This window comes from Portunus trituberculatus, chromosome 24 (genome assembly GCF_017591435.1).
Source record: "Portunus trituberculatus isolate SZX2019 chromosome 24, ASM1759143v1, whole genome shotgun sequence".
In the NCBI taxonomy this organism is placed as follows: Eukaryota; Metazoa; Arthropoda; class Malacostraca; order Decapoda; family Portunidae; genus Portunus; species Portunus trituberculatus.
In genome coordinates this window covers 12,524,692-12,546,719 of record NC_059278.1, presented here as the reverse complement: position 1 = coordinate 12,546,719, position 22,028 = coordinate 12,524,692, and the positions used below count along the sequence as shown (strand labels likewise).

Below are 22,028 nucleotides of genomic sequence, written 5' to 3'. Positions count from 1 at the left end.
ATATATATATATATATATTATATACATTGTCCTGAGTAGGACTTATTAAGCTATGTCTACATTAGGACTGAGCGGTTGGGGAAGCAGGCAGACTGATGAGGGGGTAATGGGGATGAGCATCCAGAAAGAATAGAACTACCAACTAAATAAAAAAAATAACCAATTTCTTTCTATTTTCATTGGTGTGTCCACTTGTTTTTTGTGCATGAAACGGACCTCAACGACAGATGTTATCCGCAAACTGGCACATCACAGTTGCCTCCATCAGGAAAAGGCGGCCATTAGGGCATACACACACCTGAAATGCACACAAATACAGCTTTTAACACACACACACACACACACACACACACACACACACACACACACACACACACACACACACACAGCAAATATTAGCAGTATAAGGATTACCAGCTTGGGAGAGAGATAATAACTGAAGTCAGTTAAGAAAAGTCAGTTAAGAAAAGGACTTAGAAGTGATTATACAGAACAGCTTATCACCAGAAAAGCACATTAACAGAATATTTGGAAAAACTTACAGCACACTTCAAAGTATTGGATTCTCATTCAACTACTTGGATGAGAATATGATAAAGAAAATATTAACCACCTTAATTAGACCTCAGTTGGAATGTGCAGCGGTGATATGGTCACCACATATGAAGAAACACGTGAAGAAACTAGAAAGAGTGCAGCGGTTGGGAACGAGGATGATACTAGGTTTTAAGGAGGTGCCATAAGAGGAGAGATTAAGAAGAATTTACCAACGTTAGAAGAAAGAAGAGAGAGGGGAGATATGATAACAATGTATAAAATAGTAAATGGAATGGATATCCTAGATAGAGAAGACTTGATAAGGATGTCTTCCAACAATGAACTGAGAGGACACCAAAAGAAAATACAAAAGGACAGTTGTATGGGAGATGTCAAGAAGTATAGCTTCCCATATTGTGGCATTGACAAATGGAACAAATTGAGTAGAGAGGTGGTGTGTGTGGCAAGTGTCAGTCAGATGAAGAACAAACTTGATAAATGTGGATAAAGAGACAGGCTCTGTAAATCACAAATAGGTAAATACACACACACACACACACCTGATACAAGTTTATAAATTGATGAACGGAATGAACCAAGTGGATAATGTGAGAAACTGATCCTGAGAGAAGAATATGACATCCGAAACACAAGATCGCATAGTAAAAAGCTGAGAAAAGGAAGATGTCTGAGAGATATTAAAAAATATAGTTTCCCGCAGAGATGTATTGAGACGTGGAACAGTTTAAATGAAGAAGTAGTGTCTGCAACAAGTGTGCATACTTTTAAAGTAAGATTGGATAAGTGTAGATATGGAGACAGGGCCACACAAGCATAAAGCGCAGGCCCTGTAAAACTACAACTAGGTAAATACAACTAGATAAACACACACACACACACACACACACACACACACACACACACACACACACACACACACACACAAGGAAGTTGGAGAGACTACAAAAAATGGTTACAAGAATGGTTCCAGAATTTGAAGGGATGACATATGAGGAAAGACTAAAGGCTATGGATCTACCAACCCTAGAACAGGGAAGGGAGAGAGGGGATCTGATACAAGTTTATAGATTGATTAACGGAATGGATCAAGTGGATAATGAGAAACTGATCCTGAGAGAAGAATATGACATTAGAAGCACAAGATTGCATAGTAAAAACTGAGGAAGGATAGATGTCTGAGAGATGTTAAAAAATATAGTTTCCCACAAAGATGTGTTGAGACTTGGAACAGTTTGAGTGAGGAAGTGGTGTCAGCAAAGAGTGTGCATAGCTTTAAACAAAAATTGGATAAGTGTAGATATGGAGATGGAGCCACACGAGCATAAAGTTTTCCTTCCTGTAAAACTACAACTTGGTAAATACACACACACACACATTGTGAAAATCAGCTGTAGGTATGTTTGTAGTTATTATCATCTTGTACACTATTATTATTATTATTATTTTTATTATTATTATTGTTGTTATTATTGTTATTATTATTATTATTATTATTATTATTATTATTAGTAGTAGTAGTAGTAGTAGTATTATCATTTTTAATATTATTATTATTATTATTATTATTATTATTATTATTATTATTATATCATCATTATTATCCATTTTATTATACAGTGGCGACTCAATACTCAAATTCGTTCCAAATGGCTGTCTAACTATCAAAAAGTTTGACCACCAATACCTATAAATCAGATAATTCATTCTAAACTTAGCAAAATCTTAAGATTACAAAAATTTCTAATTTTTTTTTTCTTTTTATAATTTTGATTTGTTTTTACCATAAGTGAAGGCTGGTGATGGATAATGTAGAAGAGGAGGGGATAAAGGTGGGGAGGTGGAGGGAGTTTAATCGTTGGAGGATGAGACACCATCCATGAAAACTTGTGGAGACTAGTCTCCTGGTGTAGTTCCTGTGAACCCACTAGTGGAGGGCTGTGGCTCACTAAAGGCGCGTTTTTTATAGTCCACGCTTAAGGCAGCCTTAAGCCTGGCTTAAGGCTGACGTCATTTTGTGTTCTTTCATGTCCCCAAACTTGAGCCAGAGCGTAGCCCGCCTTAAGGCAGGGCCGGCCAAACTCAAGCCAGCTGCAGAGCAGGCTCGACTTTCCGCTAGCCAGTTGTGACGTCACATGTAAATAAACAAATAAGACATGACGAATGAATGCTCCATTAGCTGCTGTTGATAGTTCTGCACCAAACTGAATGCTGTTTCAGTATCTTCTGGTATCTCTGGCAAGTCTGGAAACATGATGGACTGGACTGTTGATGCAGGGAGGAAAGATAGCAACTAGGATGATACCAGCTTTGAAGCGCCTGGAGTATAGAGATAGATTAAAGGCATTAAACATGTTTTCATTTGAGAGGAGATGTATAAGAGGGGATATTTAAAATGTTCTCAGATACAAACTACATAGATGTGAGATCTTTCTTTACCTTAGAGGAGGGAAGTAGGACTACAAATCATGGCAGGAAGATTAGAAAGCAAGGCTGCAGGTTAGATATAAGAAAATATTTCTTTAGTCATAGGGTGGTAGACTTCTGGAATGCATTGCCAGAGACGGTTGTAAATAGCACTAGTTTGACAATGTTAAAAACAGATTAGATAAGCACTTAAATTTATTAAATTTATAATTATGTATAGCGCTGCATGATAGTTTTATAAGAAATTTACTATAGTTAAACAAGACATGATCCCCATGTATTGGGACCACAAATTGTAGAGGATTTCGCTGCAGGACTTACCCTGTTAATGGGCCAAATATTTAGAATTAGTATATAATGTATTGTGTACTTGTAAGTGTAACTTTAAGTACTGATGACGAGGTCGCTGTGCGACTGATACAGGATAACCTAGATGGGCCCTGGTGGCCCTTTGCTATCCTATTATTTATGTTATGTTATGTTATGTAGGAAAGATAAGTTACAAAGCTGCAGCATATCTTGCACTTCCTGTTCGTCTGCCATCTTTATTGTTGTCATCTGTCAGCTGGTGACTGGTCACGTGATCGAAGGTCTAGCAGGCCCGTTTTCCATTGTCCCAGGTTTTGCTTAAGCCTGCCTTAAGGCGAGGTCTAGCCGTAGGGGCATTAAAAAACGCAGCTTAACACTTGCATTCTCACTAGATTCCTTATTTTAACTTCTTTGGTGCTATTTTGAGTTTCTAAATATAAACTACAGACAATGCAGGAGAATGTTCTCACAACCACGGTGGGACTAGTGATGTGCACCAGTATCTGGTATACTGGAATACCAGTATTACCGGTATCAGAATGGGACAACTGCCGTCATTGGGGAAGGAGAGGCCAGAGCTTTGTTTACAACCATGTCTGTGAACGTTTTGAGAACCAGATATTTTGGAGTACCTACCAAGTCGTCAAACTTTTTTGTTTTGTTCAAGTATCAAAAAGTTAAACTTCAAAGACATTCAAGTATTGAATCTTCACTGTATTTATTGTTATTTTGGTTATTATTATTATTATTATTATTATTATTATTATTATTATTATTATTATTATTATTATTATATCATTGTTGCTGTTGTTGTTCCTTACTTGATACACTTGGACAGAGGAGGAGGAGGAGGAGGAGGAGGAGGAGGAGGAGGAGGAGGAGGAGGAGGAGGAGGAGGAGGAGGAGGAGGAGGAGTAGGAGATATCTTCCCTCTCTAGTGGTGCCTCCAATTGTGTCTCTGGAAACAAAAAAGAAAGATATTAAGAATCTCTCTCTCTCTCTCTCTCTCTCTCTCTCTCTCTCTCTCTCTCTCTCTCTCTTCTCTCTTGAGATTGAGATATATATATATATATATATATATATATATATATATATATATATATATATATATATATATATATATATACAGTCAACCCTCGGCTATCGCGACTTCAGCTATCGCGTTTTATTGCTATCACGCACCCATGAAAAGCTGCTAAAATTTCATTATCGCGACCTCAGATGCCTGCTATCGCACGCCCAGCCATGACGTCATGAGGTATCTGAGCGCTCATTGGCCAAAACCGATACCAGAATTTTGGCCGATTCCGATACCGATACCGATACCACCTAATTGGGCAGATACCGATACTACTATCGATACCGATACCACCGATACCGATACTACTACTTATAGTGATTACTGCACTGGACACCAGGATGAGTTGGTGGACGGCGATCGTTATTAGATGGGAGGCTTTGTTTTGGGGGATGCTGTAAGTCCTTCTGAGAACGTTTGTGAAATAGGAGCAATTCTAGAAGCTTTTTGATGCCATTTGCAATGGTAAATTACTCAGTAATCAATATCTTATATCGAATATATCACTAAGTAGTAAATTCCTTTTAGGTATTGTAAGTATCGGCATAAAATAAGCCGATACCGATACCCAAAAAATGGGCCGATACCGCCGATTCCAATACCGATACCGATGCATCGGTACATCTCTAGTAAATACAATGAGCTGATGTAAATTTTTTTTATGTTATAACCTTGACATGTTTTAATTGGTACCAATGGATTATACACTAATTTAAAAAGAAGTAAAAATGAGGGATATTAGGAGTAAAATTTGTGGTTGCGGTACCAATAACAATTTTCACCATTAGTTGTTCAATTCGGCTATCGCGTTTTCGGCTATAGCGCGGCTATTTCGGCCCAATTGGGCACGATAACTGAGGGTTAAGTGTATATATATATATATATATATATATATATATATATATATATATATATATATATATATATATATATGTATACAATGGAGACTCAATACATGAACTTAATTAGTTCAAAATGGCTGTTCGAGTATTAAAAAGTTTGACTATTGATACCTATAAATCAGGTAATTTGTTTTAATCTTAGCAAAACCTCAAGTTTATAAAAATTTCAATGTATATTTCTTTAACAATGTTGATTTGTACATACCGTAAGTGAAGGTTGGTGATGGATAACTTAGAAGAGGAGGGGAGAAGGGTGGGGAGGAGGAGGGAAGATGCCGGAGGATGAGTCACCATCCATGAAAACATCTTTTTAAAGTTTCTGGTGTGATTCTTGTGAATCCACAAATGGAGGGCTGTGGCTCACTAACTCTTGCACTCTCACCAGATTCCTTATTTTCACCACTTATTTTCACTCTTTGATGCCATTGTAAGTTTCTAAATGAAAAAACTAGCAATAGAACGCAGAAGAATGTTGTTTTTCTCAAGACTACTGCAGGACTAAAGATGCACATTGGCATCAGTATACTGGCATTATGGTAATACTGGTATTACCAGTATTACCAGTAATACAGTATCAGAATGGTACAGTGGCAACTACGAGGCGGGAGATGACAGAGCTTTGTATACGATCAAATGTGCAGCCGTTTGATTACTAGTTATTTTCACTACTAATAAGCCTTTGGTGTTAATGTAAGTTTATAAATGAAAAACTACAGATAGAATGCAGGAAAATGTTATTCTGATGACTGAGGCAGCACAAGTCACAACTGGCAGAGGGGGAACAGGGATGCCAGGGAGCCTTTGCTTACAACCACGGGTGTGGACGTTCGACTATAAGGTATTTTTTCGAGTATTAAATCAAACTTTTGCGTTCAAATATTGAAAAGTTTGAGTACCTAGACGTTTGAGTATTGAGTCTCCACTGTACATATATATATATATATATATATATATATATATATATATATATATATATATATATATATATATATATATATAATTAAGATAAACTCATTGAAAATTAGATTTAAAACTTTCCTCTTTTTTGTATAGAAAGGTTGTGTCTGCCTGTCTGTCAGTCCATATCAATGTATGATTCTCTCCATTTCAGAATCAGGAATAGCTGGACTAGATGAGAAGAACAGCTGTATAGTAAGTATGCACATTCTCTCTCTCTCTCTCTCTCTCTCTCTCTCTCTCTCTCTCTCTCTCTCTCTCTCTCTCTCTCTCTCTCTCTCTCACCTTGTGGGGTCTCAGTTGGTGTCACGCTTTCACTGTCACTGGCAGTAAGCAACTCCGTCAGGTAGATTTTGGGGTTATCGAATCGTATGCCCCCAGGCTTACTTTCCAAAGTCAAGTCATTTGAAGATACAAGGGAAATATCCCCATCTCTTGCCTCCAAGCTGACTTCCTTTGCTGCTCTGCCTGACACACTCCCTGTTGCACTCTCCAACCTGTCAAGCAATTCATGCCTGAAAAGCTTTGCTTAAAATAGGGCTAGCTAGTTTGCACAATGCATATTATAATATGTACATTATATTTTTATAAGAACTAGCGATGAATAAATGTTTCAAATGTTTCAAATGTTTCAAATTGGTTGTAGTAGAAGTAAGGTTGGTGTTGTGCAGTACAAGAATTAATCTTCAAGAGCATGTAAGTGCTGAGTCTATAGTAATATTGAAATGATATTTGGCACTGCTCAGACCATCAACATCAGTTCACCATCTACATTTAGTTCACTTATTCCAGTGACCTCCTTTTTTATACACATTGAAAAGTCATAGTAAAATTATTAAAATGTTATATATAACCAGTAAGTACTAGTGATTATAACTGAATAAGTAACCCAATAATAGCCTTACATGACATTTTAAAATGGTATAGATATAGTCACAAAGTCCTGATAATTATAACAATAAACAACTAATATACAAGATCACATTCTGAAGAACACACTTTGAAAAGAAGATCCTTTGATGTGTCTCTCTCAGGTCAGGTAATCTCATAAATAAAGCTGAGATAGACAAGCCATTACTGTGCTCTCTGCCCCACCCTTTCCCTGCCCTAGCCATGCCACTGTTGCTAGGTTTGAAAAACAGTTAGTTTGTGACAACAAAATTATGGAATTGTCACCAAAAATATTGTGTCGTCACTAATATGGAAAATCATAGCATAAATATTGATTTTTCATTTTTAATTGAATTCCTTGAAAAGAGGTAAATTGCCACATTCCTTGAGATTTTTTCTTTTGGCTAATAACTGATAATTTTTGCTTCCTCAGTAGAGTTCTGTATAGATTGGTAAAGATTTCCCCTAGATTGGAAAATATTGATTTAGATTTTGTAGTTCACTTTTGGTTTCCCTTATTTGAGAAAGGCTGCAGGGGATCTGATAGAGGTCTTTAAGCAGCATTGGACCATAACTGGGTGTAAAAATGAAAAATGATTTTGTTAATGGATAATTCATTAGTGAGAAGCTATGACCACTGATCGATAACTAATTGTAAATATTTTGTCCAACAATCAATAAATACTACAAAATTTTGATGCTAGCAATAATGATATTGATATTTCAAGTGAACAGTAATTGTTAAATCCAAAACTTTGTTTTCATATTTATCTTAAAAAAATTCAAATTCAATGTTATTCCATCTCTTCACTAATAAGACATACTGTTTTCAGTAAAGTAACTAATAGTAAGTACATTTGATTTTGAAGTTTAATACTTGAACATGCTTATGTTCCTCCGAAAAATAAAAATTATCGATTATTGCTAGTTTGGAGGTAAAAGTATTGATAATACTGATAAATCGATATGGTGGGAAAACTAATCATTGGATAACCAATAACTAGATATTATTATTGTGATCATTTGTTACAATAATGCCCAAAAATGAATATAACAAGGGTAACTTAAACAAAATTCTTGGGATCAATAATGAAGATGGGGCAAGAAGATCAAGGCAAGATCTGATGGAGGTCTACAGGTTCCCTAAGAGATATATGCACTGCATCTAATAAGGGTGACCTACATATAATACTTAGGCTTTGTAATGAGGATAAAACAAGAAGTTAAAGCTCACTTAAATTAGATTTAAAAGAGACAAGAAAAAAGTTTTCCAGATAGAGTGGTGGAAGAGTGGAAAAAACTCAGTAATCAGACTGTCATTGCTGAGCCATTAGAGAGCTTTGAAACAAGACTAGCTAAATGTTGGATGGGGCCGATAATCAGAAATAGCCTGTCATATTTATAGAGCGACTGCCATATGTCTTCTTGTGGCTTCCCTTGTCCTTTCATGTTCTTATGCATTATAAATTGTTTTATTTTCCTTATCCAACTTAATTCAACTATACCTGAGTTCCTGAGTGCCTCGGGAATACAAAATAGGTGTTTGCAGAGATCCCTTCAAAATGGCGCCTTGGGAACCTGTTATTATTATTATTATTATTATTATTATTATTATTATTATTATTATTATTATTATTATTATCATTATCATCATCATTACTGTATTCAGACATTTGACACATTTTTAATACATAATTCTCTCTCTCTCTCTCTCTCTCTCTCTCTCTCTCTCTCTCTCTCTCTCTCTCTCTCTCTCTCTCTCTCACACACACACACACACACACACACACACACACACACACACACACACACACACACACACACACACTAGGGCAAAGGAGAAAAGAGATGGAGCATGGAAAAGGTGGAGGAGAAATAGGAATCCAACAAACAAGAAAAACTTCAAGGCAGCGAGAAATGAATATGTTAAGGTGAGGAAGGAAGAGGAAAAGAACTTTGAAAAAGATATTGTCGAAAAATGTAAGGAGCAACCAAAATTGTTCTATAGATTCATAAATGGAAAAATTAGGCAAAAAGAAACAATAGAAAGGTTAAAAGGAGAGAACGGGATGGTGGAAGACCCAAAAGTATGGCAGAACTATTAAATAAAAAATTCCAGGAGGTCTTTACTAAAGAATCCAAATTTGAGAGGCCACAGGGTAATAGAGAGACAATCTATATGAAAGAGATTAAAGTAACCAAGCTTGAAATAAAAGAGTTAATGAAGGAACTGGATGAAGAGAAGGCAATGGGACCGGATGAAGTCTCAGGCAGAATACTGAAAGAATGTAGGGAAGAACTAGCAAGTCCTATATACAACATCATAAAATGCTCAATAGAAAATGGAACAGTGCCAGTAGAATGGAAAAGAGCTGAGGTGGTTCCCATATATAAGAGTGGAAGGAAAGAAGAACCTTTAAATTACAGACCGGTATCACTAACTAGTGTAATATGCAAGATGTGTGAAAGAATAATAAAGAAACAATGGATCGAGTTCCTTGAAGACAACAAATTAATATCAAATAGCCAATTTGGTTTTAGAAAAGGACGGTCTTGTGTAACTAATTTATTGAGTTTCTATTCTAGAATAGTTGATAGAGTACAAGAGAGAGGGATGGGTTGACTGCATCTATTTGGATTTAAAAAAGGCGTTTGACAAAGTGCCACACGCAAGATTACTGTGGAAGTTAGAGGAGAAGGGTGGCTTAAAAGGAAGCACATTGAGATGGATAGAAAATTATTTGAGGGGGAGAGAAATAAGGACGGTAGTTAAAGATATGAAGTCCAAGTGGAGAGCAGTAGAAAGCGGAGTGCCACAGGGGTCAGTATTGGCACCAATACTTTTCCTCATTTATATTAACGACATGCCAGAAGGAGTGAACAGCTACATAAATTTGTTTATGGATGATACGAAACTGTGCAGAGTTATAAAGCAAAAGGAGGATTGTGAAATACTGCAAGAAGACCTAAATAAGATCTGGGAATGGAGTAAGAAGTGGGAAATGGAATTCAATGTGAACAAAAGCCATGTCATGGAAATGGGAAAGAGTGAAAGACGACCTGTGGGAATCTATAAGATGGGAGATGGTGTAGAACTGGAGAAAGTCAAAAGGAAAAGGACTTAGGAGTGATGATGGAAGAAAACAATCAACCAGTAAGCCATATTGATAGAATTTTTAGAGAAACATATAATTTGCTGAGGAATATTGGAGTAGCATTTCACTACATGGACAAAGAAATGATGAAGAAATTGATAAATACTATAATAAGACCCAGATTGGAATATGCAGGAGTAGTGTGGACCCCTCATAAAAAGAAACACATAAGAAAATTGGAGAGGCTACAAAAATGGCTACAAGAATGGTCCCAGAACTTGAAGGGATGACATATGAGGAGAGACTAAAGGCTATGGATCTACCAACCTTGGAACAAAGAAGGAGAGAGGAGACCTGATACAAGTCTATAAATTGATCAACGGAATGGACCAAGTGGATAATGAGAAACTGATCCTGAGAGAAGAATATGACATCCGAAGCACAAGATCGCATAGTAAAAAGCTGAGAAAGGAAGATGTCTGAGAGATATTAAAAATATAGTTTCCAGAGATGTATTGAGACGTGGAACAGTTTAGATGAAGAAGTAGTGTCTGCAACGAGTGTGCACACTTTTAAAGTAAGATTGGATAAGTGTAGATATGGAGACGGGGCCACACGAGCATAAAGCCCAGGCCCTGTAAAACTACAACTAGGTAAATACAACTACACACACACACACACACACACACACACACACACACACACACACACACACACACACACACACACACACACACACACACACACACACACACACTAAAACACATTAAACAAAAAGAGGATTGTGAAATACTACAGGAAGACTTAAACAAGATCTGGAAATGGAGCAAAAAATGGGAGATGGAATTCAATGTGACAAAAGCCATGTCATGGAAATGGGAAAAGTGAAAGACGACCAGTGGGAATCTATAAGATGGGAGATGGAGTAGAACTAGAAAAGTAAAAAGGAAAAGGACTTGGGAGTGACAATGGAAGAAAATAATCAACTGGTAAGCCATATTGATAGAATTTTCAGAGAGACGTTTAATTTGCTAAGGAATATTGGAGTAGCATTTCACTATATGGACAAGGAAATGATGAAGAAATTGATAAGTACTAAAATAAGACCTAGATTGAAATATGCAGGAGTTGTGTGGACTCCCCATAAAAAGAAACACATAAGAAAATTAGAGAGACTACAAAAAATGGCTACAAGAATGGTTCCAGAATTTAAAGGGATGACATATGAGGAGAGACTAAAGGCTATGGATCTACCAACCTTGGAGCAGAGAAGAGAGAGAGGGGATCTGATACAAGTTTATAAATTGATTAATGGAATGGATGAAGTGGATAATGAGAAACTGATCCTGAGAGAAGAATATGACTTTAGAAGCACAAGATCGCATAGTAAGAAACTAAGGAAGGGACGATGTCTGAGAGATGTTAAAAAATTTTGTTTCCCGCAAAGATGTGTTGAGACTTAGAACAGTTTGAGTGAGGAATTGGTGTCAGCAAAGAGTGTACATAGTTTTAAAGAAAAATTGGATAAGTGTAGATATGGAGACGGGACCACACGAGCATAAAGCCCAGGCCCTGTAAAACTACAACTAGGTAAATACACACACACACACACACACACACACACACACACACACACACACACACACACACACACACACACACACACACACACACACACACACACACACCTTTCCTCTTCCAAACACTCCCTCCATCCTTTACTCACCTGTCACTGTCAGCCTGTCAGCCCCAACCAATATGTCGTCCTTTGTTGCCATGAACAGGGACTGGCCATCAGGAGTCTCCACTGTTACCTTATTGCCTGCTGCACTTACACTGTCCACTCCTATACAGGGAGATGGTAGAGTTAAGCCCTAAATCCTGTTGTATCTCCTCATTGTGCTGTGGTTAAGGTCTCCAGCATAATTTAGTGTCCTGCAAGATTATGGTACAATGTCATGCTGTGGTGCATTATGTTTGCAAAGACCAAAACCAACCTAGGTGAAGGAAGGTTTCGGGAAAGTTTTTATTTTCTGCTGTGGCGGCGATGGTCAGGTTGTGATAGCCTTCCATCAGTAGGTGCCTACCCTTCTTGCTGGTGACTTGTCCTGCTGTGACCTGTTGGGAGAGGTAGACAGAGACAAAGAGGACTGAGGAAGTAGTAGTAGAGGTAGTGTTTGTTACTACTAGGGGTGCACTGAATAGTGCATCTGGCCTGATACTGATGATTATTCGGTATTCGACATCCATGCTGTATAGTTCTCGTATCCGGCCGGATATACTGGATAATCCCAAAACCAAAATAACAGTTAACAATTACCTTGAAAAAGACACAGATAATCATTGATTAGTATTTAGGTCTGTGACTGCAAGACTGATGACACAGCTGGTGAGAATGGAGTCAGTCTATTGAATCTCATCCCATACACGTCAGTGACGAGTACGGGGCAGCTGTCTTATAGCTATACATATATACGAGTGCATGGCTTCCTTAGGGCCTAATTACAGTACATACTTTATTCACCATAATAATCATAGGAAAGGAAAACCTCATATGATAACCATTATTATTTAGTAATATCTATCAATGTCTTATTGCAACAGTAAATATCTGGCCGGATATTATTATTTACTATCCGGTATCCGACCGGATAGTAAATTTCACTATCTGATCCATCCCTAGTTACTACCAAGCTATTATAAATTGTGTTGTGAGGTGTGTGGCAGTAATTCAGACAGAAGAGAGACAAGCACAAGGCAAGGCTACCACTACTACTTCTACTGCTTCTGCTACATCTACTACTGCTACTGCTACTGCTACTGCTACTGCTACTGCTACTACTACTACTACTACTACTACTACTACTACTACTACTACTACTACTACTACTACTACTACTAAAGACCTTACCTTTCCCAAAAATCGTGTGGTTCCTTCCATGTCCAAACCTCTCACACTAATATGAAGATCTCCCATTCCATCCTGAGAGAGAGAGAGAGAGAGAGAGAGAGAGAGAGAGAGAGAGAGAGAGTATTAGAATATATTAATAGATAACATAAATGGAGTTGCAAAGTGTAGGTAAAGGGGCTATCACACTGGCCTATGATACGCAGAACGCGGGCCATGGTTCTTGGTACGAAACCAGGAACACTATCACACACAAGCTGCCCGTGTTCTTGTTATGCTAGGCAAACGACCCACTAACCAAGACAAAGCCTAATCAAAATAAACCAGAACAAAACCATGCCGCTTATACCTCAGCCTGTGCTTTGTCCAGGAACTGCATTTGCACTTCCTCTTGTTGAAGAAAAGTAAAAAAAAAACTAGAGAAAAGCTGAAACGTGCACGATGGCAACTTTACAGTCAGAGGTGGTTGCCATGAGCCCAAACTATCGACATGATATATATATTTTACCTTTCTAAATTGATGAAATATTATTTAATATTCCAATATGAAAAATTTAGTCACATTCTTTTTAGTTCAAATGAAAAGTTTTTATTACATATATCATGTTTACTTTCCATTGGGATAGCATACGGAGAACCAGGATGGATACGAAGCCATCCCAACTTGGTTCCGCTAATCCCGGGCAAGTTCCAGCTATCTAGAGCGGATGTTCCTGGTTCCACGTATCATAGGCCAGTGTGATAAGGCCTTAATGGAATAGGTGTATGAATGTTGAAGTGATTTATTGAAAAGACTAAAAAATAATTATAAACTTTCCTTACACCCACATATAAACAAACAAACAAATAAAAGGGTATTAGAAGCTTTACTTACTTTTAAACAATGCACACACACACTGCTCCCATCCTGCCCCCCTCCACACACACACACACACACACAGAAAAGGAAGATCGTGTGTATCCAATTTATTATGTTTTTATTCAAGAGTGACTGACATACTGCCTGCAGCTTAGAGAGGGATGGGTGGATGCTATCTACCTGGACTTGAGAAAGGCCTTTGATAAAGTACCACATAATAGACTGATGTGGAAACTAAAGATGACTGGAGGAGTAAATGATAAACTAGCAAAATGGATGGAAAATTACTTAATGGGAAGAGAAATGAGAACAGTGGTGAGAGGAAAGAAGTCCGAGTGGAAGAAGGTAACCAGTGGAGTTCCACAAGGGTCAGTGCTGGATCCCATCATGTTTTTGATTTATGTTAATGATATGCCAGTAGGAATTGACAGTTATATGAACATATTTGCGGACGATACTAAAATTATGAGGAGAGTAAAGAATGTGGAAGATTGTAAAAAGTTACAGGAAGATCTTGATAAAATATATGAGTGGAGTAAAGAGTGGCAGATGGAATTTAATATAGACAAGACCCATGTTATGAAAATGGGAAGAAGTAGATACAGACCAAACTGGGATTACAGACTGGGTGATGAGAAAATTAAAGAGACCAAGGAGGAGAAAGACTTAGGAGTAACCTTGCAAAACACTTTGTCACCGGAGAAACACATTAACAAGATTTTTTGGAAAACATACAACATGCTTCAAAATATTGGCCTTGCATTCCACTACCTAGATGAAGGAATGATGAAGAAGATATTATGTACCTTAATAAGACCCCAGCTAGAATATGCAGCATGTGTCTGGTCACTGCATATGAAGAAAAATGTGAAGAAGGTAGAAAGGGTACAAAGGCTGGCAACAAGGATGGTACCAGGACTCAGGGGAGTTAGACTATGAGGAAAGACTGAGGAAGCTGGGCCTGACCACATTAGAAGAGAGAAGAACAAGAGGAGACATGATAACTATGTATAAATTGGTGAACAAGATTGACATACTGGATAGAGAGTTGATAAAGGTGACTACAAGTAATTATCTCCGAGGAAATGGAAAAAAGCTAATAAAGGACATCTGTCTAAATGATGTGAAAAAATACAATTTCCCGCATCGTAGCATTGATAAGTGGAATAAACTGAGCAGTCATGTCGTTGATGTGGTGTGTGTCAATCAGATGAAAGAGAGATATGACAGGAATGGACAAGGAGACAGGACATAGAGAGCTTAGCTCGGGCCCTGTAATACACAAATAGGTAAATACAAATAGGTAAATACAATAAAGAGTCTTACGAGAATCATTAAAGAAAGGAGAAAAGTTATATAAGTAGGAGATTTCAACTGTAAGGAGGTGGACTTGGAAAATTATGAAAGTCGGGTAAGAAGCCTGGGGAGACAGATTCCTGAATCTAATGATACATAATATAATGGTCCAGAGAGTAAAGGAAAACACAAGATTCAGAGGAAATGATGAGCCGGCAAGATTAGACCTGGTTTTTTACAAGGGGTATACAAATGAATGATGATATAAGTGCCCATTGGGAAAGAGTGACCATGTAATATTAGAAATGGATATAGAAGAGGGAAAGGAAGGTAGAGACGAATCATGCAAAGGAGACGGATTAAATTACAGAAAGGCTGATATTGAAAACCTCAAGAGCTATTTTAAAAACGTTAACTGGGAGGAAATAGAAAAATTCAGAGATGGTACAAGAGAAGTATAACTTATTTTTGGAAATATACAAAACAGGAGTCAGGGAGTATGTCCCAAAATATAGAAAGTACAAGAGAGAGAGGGATGGATTGACTATTTATTTAGATTTAAAAAAAAAAGGCATTTGATAAAGTGCCACATGAAAGATTACTTTGGAAATTAGAGGAGAAGGGTGGCTTAAAAGGAAGCACATTGAGATGGATGGAAAAATACTTAAGTGGGAGAGAAATATGGACAGTAGTTAAAGATTTGAAGTCCAAGTGGAGAGCAGTAGACAGTGGAGTGCCACAGGGGTCAGTATTGGCACCAATACTTTTTCTCATATATATAAATGACATGCCAGCTACATATATCTGTTTGTGGACAATATGAAACTGTGCAGAGTTATAAAGCAAAAAGAGGATTGTGAAATGCTGCAGGAAGACCTAAATAAGATCTGGGAATGGAGTAAAAAGTGGGAAATGGAATTCAATGTGGACAAAAGCCATGTCATGGAAATGGGAAAGAGTGAAAGACGACCCGTGGGAATCTATAAGATGGTAGATGGAGTAGAACTGGAGAAAGTAAAAAAGGAAAAGGACTTAGGAGTGACGATGGAAGAAAACAATCAACCGGTAAGCCATATTGATAGAATTTTCAGAGAGACATATAATTTGCTAAGGAAAATGGGATTAGCATTTCACTACATGGACAAAGAAATGACGAAGAAATTGTTAAGTACCCAGATTGGAATATGCAGGAGAAGTGTGGACTCCTCATAAAAAGAAACACGTAAGAAAGTTGGAGAGACTACAAAAAATAGCTACAAGAATGGTTCCAGAATTTGAAGGGATGACATATGAGGAGAGACTAAAGGCTATGTATCTACCAGTCCTGAAACAGAGAAGGGAGAGAGGGGATCTGATACAAGTTTATAAATTGATCAACGGAATGGACCAAGTGGATAATGAAACACTGATCCTGAGAGAAGAATATGACATTCGAAGCACAAGATCGCATTGTAAAAAGCTGAGAAAGGGAAGATGTCTGAGAGATGTTAAAAAATATAGTTTCCCACAAAGATGTGTTGAGACGTGGAACAGTTTGAGTGAAGAAGTGGTGTCAGCAACGAGTGTGCATACTTTTAAAGTAAGATTGGATAAGTGTAGATATGGAGACGGGGCCACACGTGCTTAAAGCCCAGGCCCTGTAAAACTACATCTAGGTAAATACAACTAGGTAAATACACACACACACACAAAAGTAGATATGGAGACAGGTCACTATGAGCCCTGCTCGAACCCTGTAATATATAGACTCAATACTCAAACGTCTTGAGAGCCAAATTTTTCAATACTTGAACGCAAAAGTTTGAATTAATACTTGAAAAAATACTTGGTAGTCGAACGTCCACACATGTGGTTGTAAACAAAGTCTCCCTGGCCTCTCCCTCTCCCCCTCTGCCAGTTGTCCTGCTGTGGTCGTCAGAATAATATTGTCCTGCGTTGTCTAGTTTTTCATTTTGAAACTTACAATAGCACCAAAGGCTTATTAGTGGTGAAAAATATCTGGTAATCGAATTGCTGCACACATGGTTGTAAACAATTCTCTGGCCTCTCCCTTCCTGCTGCTGCCAATGTTCCATTCTGATACCAGTATGTAATAGCGGTAATACTGAAACAGAATACAGGCAACCCCCACTTAATGAAGGTTCACACAATGAAATTTTGCTACAAAGAATATTTCATTTTACTACCATCTGCTTTTAATGAACACCAAACTCGCTTTAACAAAATTTTATCCAGGTAATTTTTTCCAAGTTTGAAAGCCCCGCCTTATCACGCAAGCCGACAGGCTTTTTAATACACCAGCGCCTCTCTTGGACAAAATGCACATCACTCACTCCCCCTAGTTCAAAACAATAACAGCATCAGCAGCAGCTTGTCTTCCCTCACTCAGCATGCCACCAAAATGCTCTGCAATGTCACCTAGCGTTGCTAAGAAGACTAGGAAGTCTCTTACTCTCGAAGTGAAGCTGGATATTATTCATAGACATGAGAGAGGCGAGAAAATTCATAGCATTGCTCGTCACTATGGCTTGACTCCATCTACTGTCTACTATTTTCAAGTCAGCAGACTCTATTAAGAGGGCTGGTGAGACCATATTTTCCTTGCAAGCTAAAAGAACCACCTGAACTCATGACTCTGCAATGGATAAAATGGAAAGCCTTGTGGAAATGTGGTACGTAAGTTTTGTATGCGGTACAATGATGCGCCCTTTGTTTACATTCCACAGGTTGCCAGCTAGTGTATTTCCTGCTCCACTCTCCCTCCCTTCATAAATTTAAGATCATCAAGATTATAAAGTTACTTACATACATACATAAGTGTACATTATGACTTAGATTAAACTGCCTAAATGTTTTTCATAATTTTTATTTTCATTAAACCTTTTACTGTACTATGATGCACTTTCGCTTTGTTTACTCTTAATGGACGTTCAAGTCAGAGGGTTAAACTTGTTATAATTGGTTTGCTTAACGAAAATTTGCCTAACGAACGTTTTTTTAGTAATGTAACCCATTCATTAAGTGGGGATTGCCTGTATTGGTGTTCCGGTATACTGGATCCCTAGTCCCGCAGTTGTGAGAAAAACAACATTCTTGTGCCTTCTGTCTAGTTTTCCATTTAGAAACTTAAAATGGCACCAAACAGGTTTATTAATGGTGAAAATAAGGAATCTAGTGAGAGTGCAAGTGTTGATTGAGCCACAGCCCTCCACTAGTGGGTTCACAGAAATCACACCAAAAGAAGTTACCAGATGTTTTCATGGCTCTGACAACCTCCCTCCTTCTCCCCACCCTTGTTCCCTCCTCTTCTATGTTATCCATCACCAGCCTTCACTTACAGTATGTACAAATCAAAATTATAAGAAAAAATTACATTGAAATTTTTGTAAACTTAAGGTTTTGTTAAAATTAAAACAAATTACCTGATTTATAGGTATCGGTAGTCACACTTTTTTTTATACATGAACAGCCATTGGGAAGGAATTAAGTTTGAATATTGAGTCCCCACTGAACTGTATTTGATAGCTCATGAGACGCATGGGCTCATAAGATACTTCCACTTTTGGTAGATATTAAGATAAAAAAAAAAAGATAAATGAGCAGATTTAAGGTCTGAATATGAAGTGAAGGATTTCATCTGATATTTGAAGACTCACATGCATTTAGATCATTATTAGATCCCAATACTTTGCATTTAAAAAGTTTGAACTTTACTTATAGGCTACATACCAATCCTGCTCTGACTTGTGAGGTGTAAACATATGCCTGGCATATGGCATTGGCAGTGACTCTTAGAGAGTCAGAGACTACAGGACTAATAATCATAATTTTTTTTTATCATCCTTTTACATATATACAAGGTAAGAATGTTAATACAGGTGCAATTTTAATTGTATGAAAGTGTGTCTTATTTCAAGGAGTAATGGCATCACACTAAAGAACCTAGTGAAACTTGCCTGTGTCAAGATCAATATCACTGATACTGACCGCGTTTGTTTTGGTTCATACAATGCATAGTGCATGGTCACTTGACAAATTCTTCCTGACTGGTGTCATTCTATGTGAATTACCATTAAGTATGACCTATTATATATTGTTATGTTGAAAAAGTAGTTTTTTTGGTGTAGTACCCATCATCACTTTGTTTACATCTGCAAAGATGTTTGGGGTTTCATTTTTGAGAATCTGTTGCCACCAACCACTGTTTTAGTAATGAACCTTGGCCTCATAGGACGTAGGCTCATTTCCTGAAACATTTTTTGGAGAAAAAGGTGTCATGAACTGTCAGATATGGTACAATGGTAAACACACACACACACCCATAAACACTGCATAGTGTAGTAGTTAGCACGCTTGGCTCACAACCGAGAGGGCGAGTCTCTTAATGTGTAGCTCTTGTTCACCTAGCAGTAAATAGGTACAGGATGTAACTTGAGGGGTTGTGGTCTTGCTTTCCCAGTATGTTAGGTGTGTGGTGTGGTCTCATTCTTACTGTAAGATTGGTCAGTATGAGCTCTGAGCTCTTTCCATAGGGGAAAGACTGGCTGGGTGATCAGCAGGCAATTGTGATGAATATCATACATACATACCACACTAAAGTAAGTAGTCTTGAGCACCAGCAGTGTCAGGGACAGGTTCACAATAGACAGGGCCAACAGAGCTAGCAGCAAAAGATACAGGCAGCGTCTCCGCCAGCCTGGAGTAGCCACCTTCACATTGTGCCCCCCGACCACTATTGTAGCCGAGCCTGCGTCCCCTCCCCAGTCCACCTGTGGCCTGTACCCCTGCACCACACCTTAGCAGGGAGATGTAGGGTGTAATGGTTAGATTATAATCTTCGTAGGTTGTTGGGTTCAGAATTTGTGAGAAAAAACAAGAGAACAGACCTGACTAATTCTGTGCTTCTGAGGTTTTAGTGTAAAATATGTTAGGTACTCTCTCTCTCTCTCTCTCTCTCTCTCTCTCTCTCTCTCTCTCTCTCTCTCTCTCTCTCTCTCTCTCTCTCTCTCTCTCGAATTGTCTTCATAATCTTCTGTTAGGGTTTAAGTTCTAGGAAGGAAGCAAGAAAAGGATAAGATGGAGTTGCAGAATGCAGTTCTAGATCTATTCATAGTGGTATTCCTCAGGGTTCTGTCCTTTCACCTATTCTCTTATTATTCATTAATGATCTAAACCAAACTTCTTGTCCTTTTGTCGCCTATGCTGATGATACCACCTTACATTTTCCCATTTCTTTGTAGATGTCCAACCCTTCAAGAAGTAAATAATTCATGCAGGAAAGCCAATGCATGACTTTGGATCTGTAATATTTTATTAGGTCAGAACAAATTGTTCAATCTCAAAAATTCAATCAACAAGTTCAGTGACACTCATCTGCTCCACTCTTCTACACTGAACATCCTCGGTCTGTCCTCTACTTATAATTTGAATTGGAAAATTCTGAGTTTTCTTCGCTAGTTTTTCTCACCTATATAGTCTTTGTGTGGGATCTTTATCTGTCCATATGTGAAGTATGCTTCACATGTATGAGAGGGATTCCACTCACCACTTCAATTTTAGACAGGATGAAATTAAAACTTTTTCTCATCAACTTTTCTTCTCTAAATTGCTGTCATCAGCTTTCTTATTGCCACATTGTTGTATCTTTTGTTATGTTTGATGCTATTTTCAAGTTAACTGTTTTTCTGAACTTACTAACTGCTTGCTTCCCCTCCTGCAGCCTTGTTGCACAAAACTTATTTTCTCTCACCCATATTCTTTCCACCTCTCTAATGCAAGAGTTAACTAGTATCCACAATTACTCATCTCTTTCTCTGTTAAAGTTTAAATTTCCTGCCTGTTTCTGTATTTCTACCTTCCTATGATTTGGGCCTTTTCAATAGAGAGGTTGCAAGACACTTATCATTATTATTATTATTATTATTATTATTATTATTTTATGATTCTCTTGACATTTGTTTTGGGATTGGCACCTATTTTTTTTTTTTTTTTTTTTTTTTTTTGTTGCCCTTGACTGGTGTCCCTCCTACATAGAAAATAATTTGATTAAATAAAAAGATCAGTGAAGGTAGAGAATGAAGGTAATGGTAAACACTACTGCTACTATTACTTACCTGCTATCCTGCTGCCAACACCCATGTGATAGGGGCGGTCATCCTCAGCAGAGAACATGACTCTCTCTCTCTCTCTCTCTCTCTCTCTCTCTCTCTCTCTCTCTCTCTCTCTCTCTCTCTCTCTCTCTCTCTCTCTCTCTCTCTCTCTCTCTCTCTCTCTCTCTCTCTCTCTCTCTCTCTCTCTCTCTCTCTCTCTCTCTCTCTCTCTCTCTCTCTCTCTCTCTCTCTCTCTCAGAACTCTCTTACTCAGAACAGACTACCATTACTAGTACTACTGCCACATTTAGCTCACTCCCCTAACTGGCACTTCTCCAGCCTAGTCCCCACACACACACACTCTCTCTCTCTCTCTCTCTCTCTCTCTCTCTCTCTCTCTCTCTCTCTCTCTCTCTCTCTCTCTCTCTCTCTCTCTCTCTCTCTCTCTCTCTCTCTCTCTCTCTCTCTCTCTCTCTCTCTCTCTCTCTCTATATATATATATATATATATATATATATATATATATATATATATATATATATATATATATATATATATATATGCAGTTTTATTAAGAAACTGAAGAGTAAAAAGATATAGCAAATAAAAGGAAAGAAAATAAGAAACTGCAAGAAGTGAATTGTATATGTAAACTACAAGTT

General features: G+C 37.7%; 2 protein-coding genes across 15 annotated transcripts in view; one reads left to right on the top strand and one right to left on the bottom strand.

The window, feature by feature from the left end:
* Nucleotides 1–22,028, top strand: part of LOC123508360 (methionine aminopeptidase 1-like) — a 132,016-nt gene that overhangs the window by 30,207 nt on the left and 79,781 nt on the right. For 10 of the 14 annotated variants that reach the window (XM_045262010.1, XM_045261998.1, XM_045262002.1 and 7 more), the window contains exon 2: nt 6,383–6,423. The exons of 2 other annotated variants lie outside the window; for them this stretch is intronic. The gene's annotated coding sequence lies outside the window, so the exon portion shown is untranslated. Of the gene's footprint in view, nt 1–6,090; nt 6,110–6,382; nt 6,424–22,028 lie in introns of those variants that run through there. 2 more of the 14 variants (XM_045261999.1, XM_045262004.1) reach the window with 1 other exon arrangement.
* On the bottom strand, nt 203–21,640 carry LOC123508361 (delta-sarcoglycan-like). Its single transcript, XM_045262012.1, has 9 exons — nt 21,391–21,640; nt 19,867–20,072; nt 13,126–13,197; nt 12,212–12,332; nt 11,941–12,060; nt 8,625–8,697; nt 6,514–6,725; nt 4,113–4,249; nt 203–298 (listed from the first exon to the last, which is right to left on the bottom strand). The coding sequence occupies exons 1-9, from the start codon at nt 21,446–21,448 to the stop codon at nt 218–220; spliced, it is 1,080 nt and encodes a 359-aa protein (XP_045117947.1). The 5' UTR covers nt 21,449–21,640; the 3' UTR covers nt 203–217.

Coding starts and splice junctions, on each gene's coding strand:
- LOC123508361 (XM_045262012.1), bottom strand. CDS start 21,448: ATGTTCTCTGCTGAGGATGACCGCCCCTATCACATGGGTGTTGGCAGC. Junction 12,061..12,211: donor CGAAACCTTCCTTCACCTAG/GTTGGTTTTGGT, acceptor CTCCCTGTATAG/GAGTGGACAGTGTAAGTGCA. Junction 6,726..8,624: donor CGAGGCACTCAGGAACTCAG/GTATAGTTGAAT, acceptor ATTGCTTGACAG/GTTGGAGAGTGCAACAGGGA.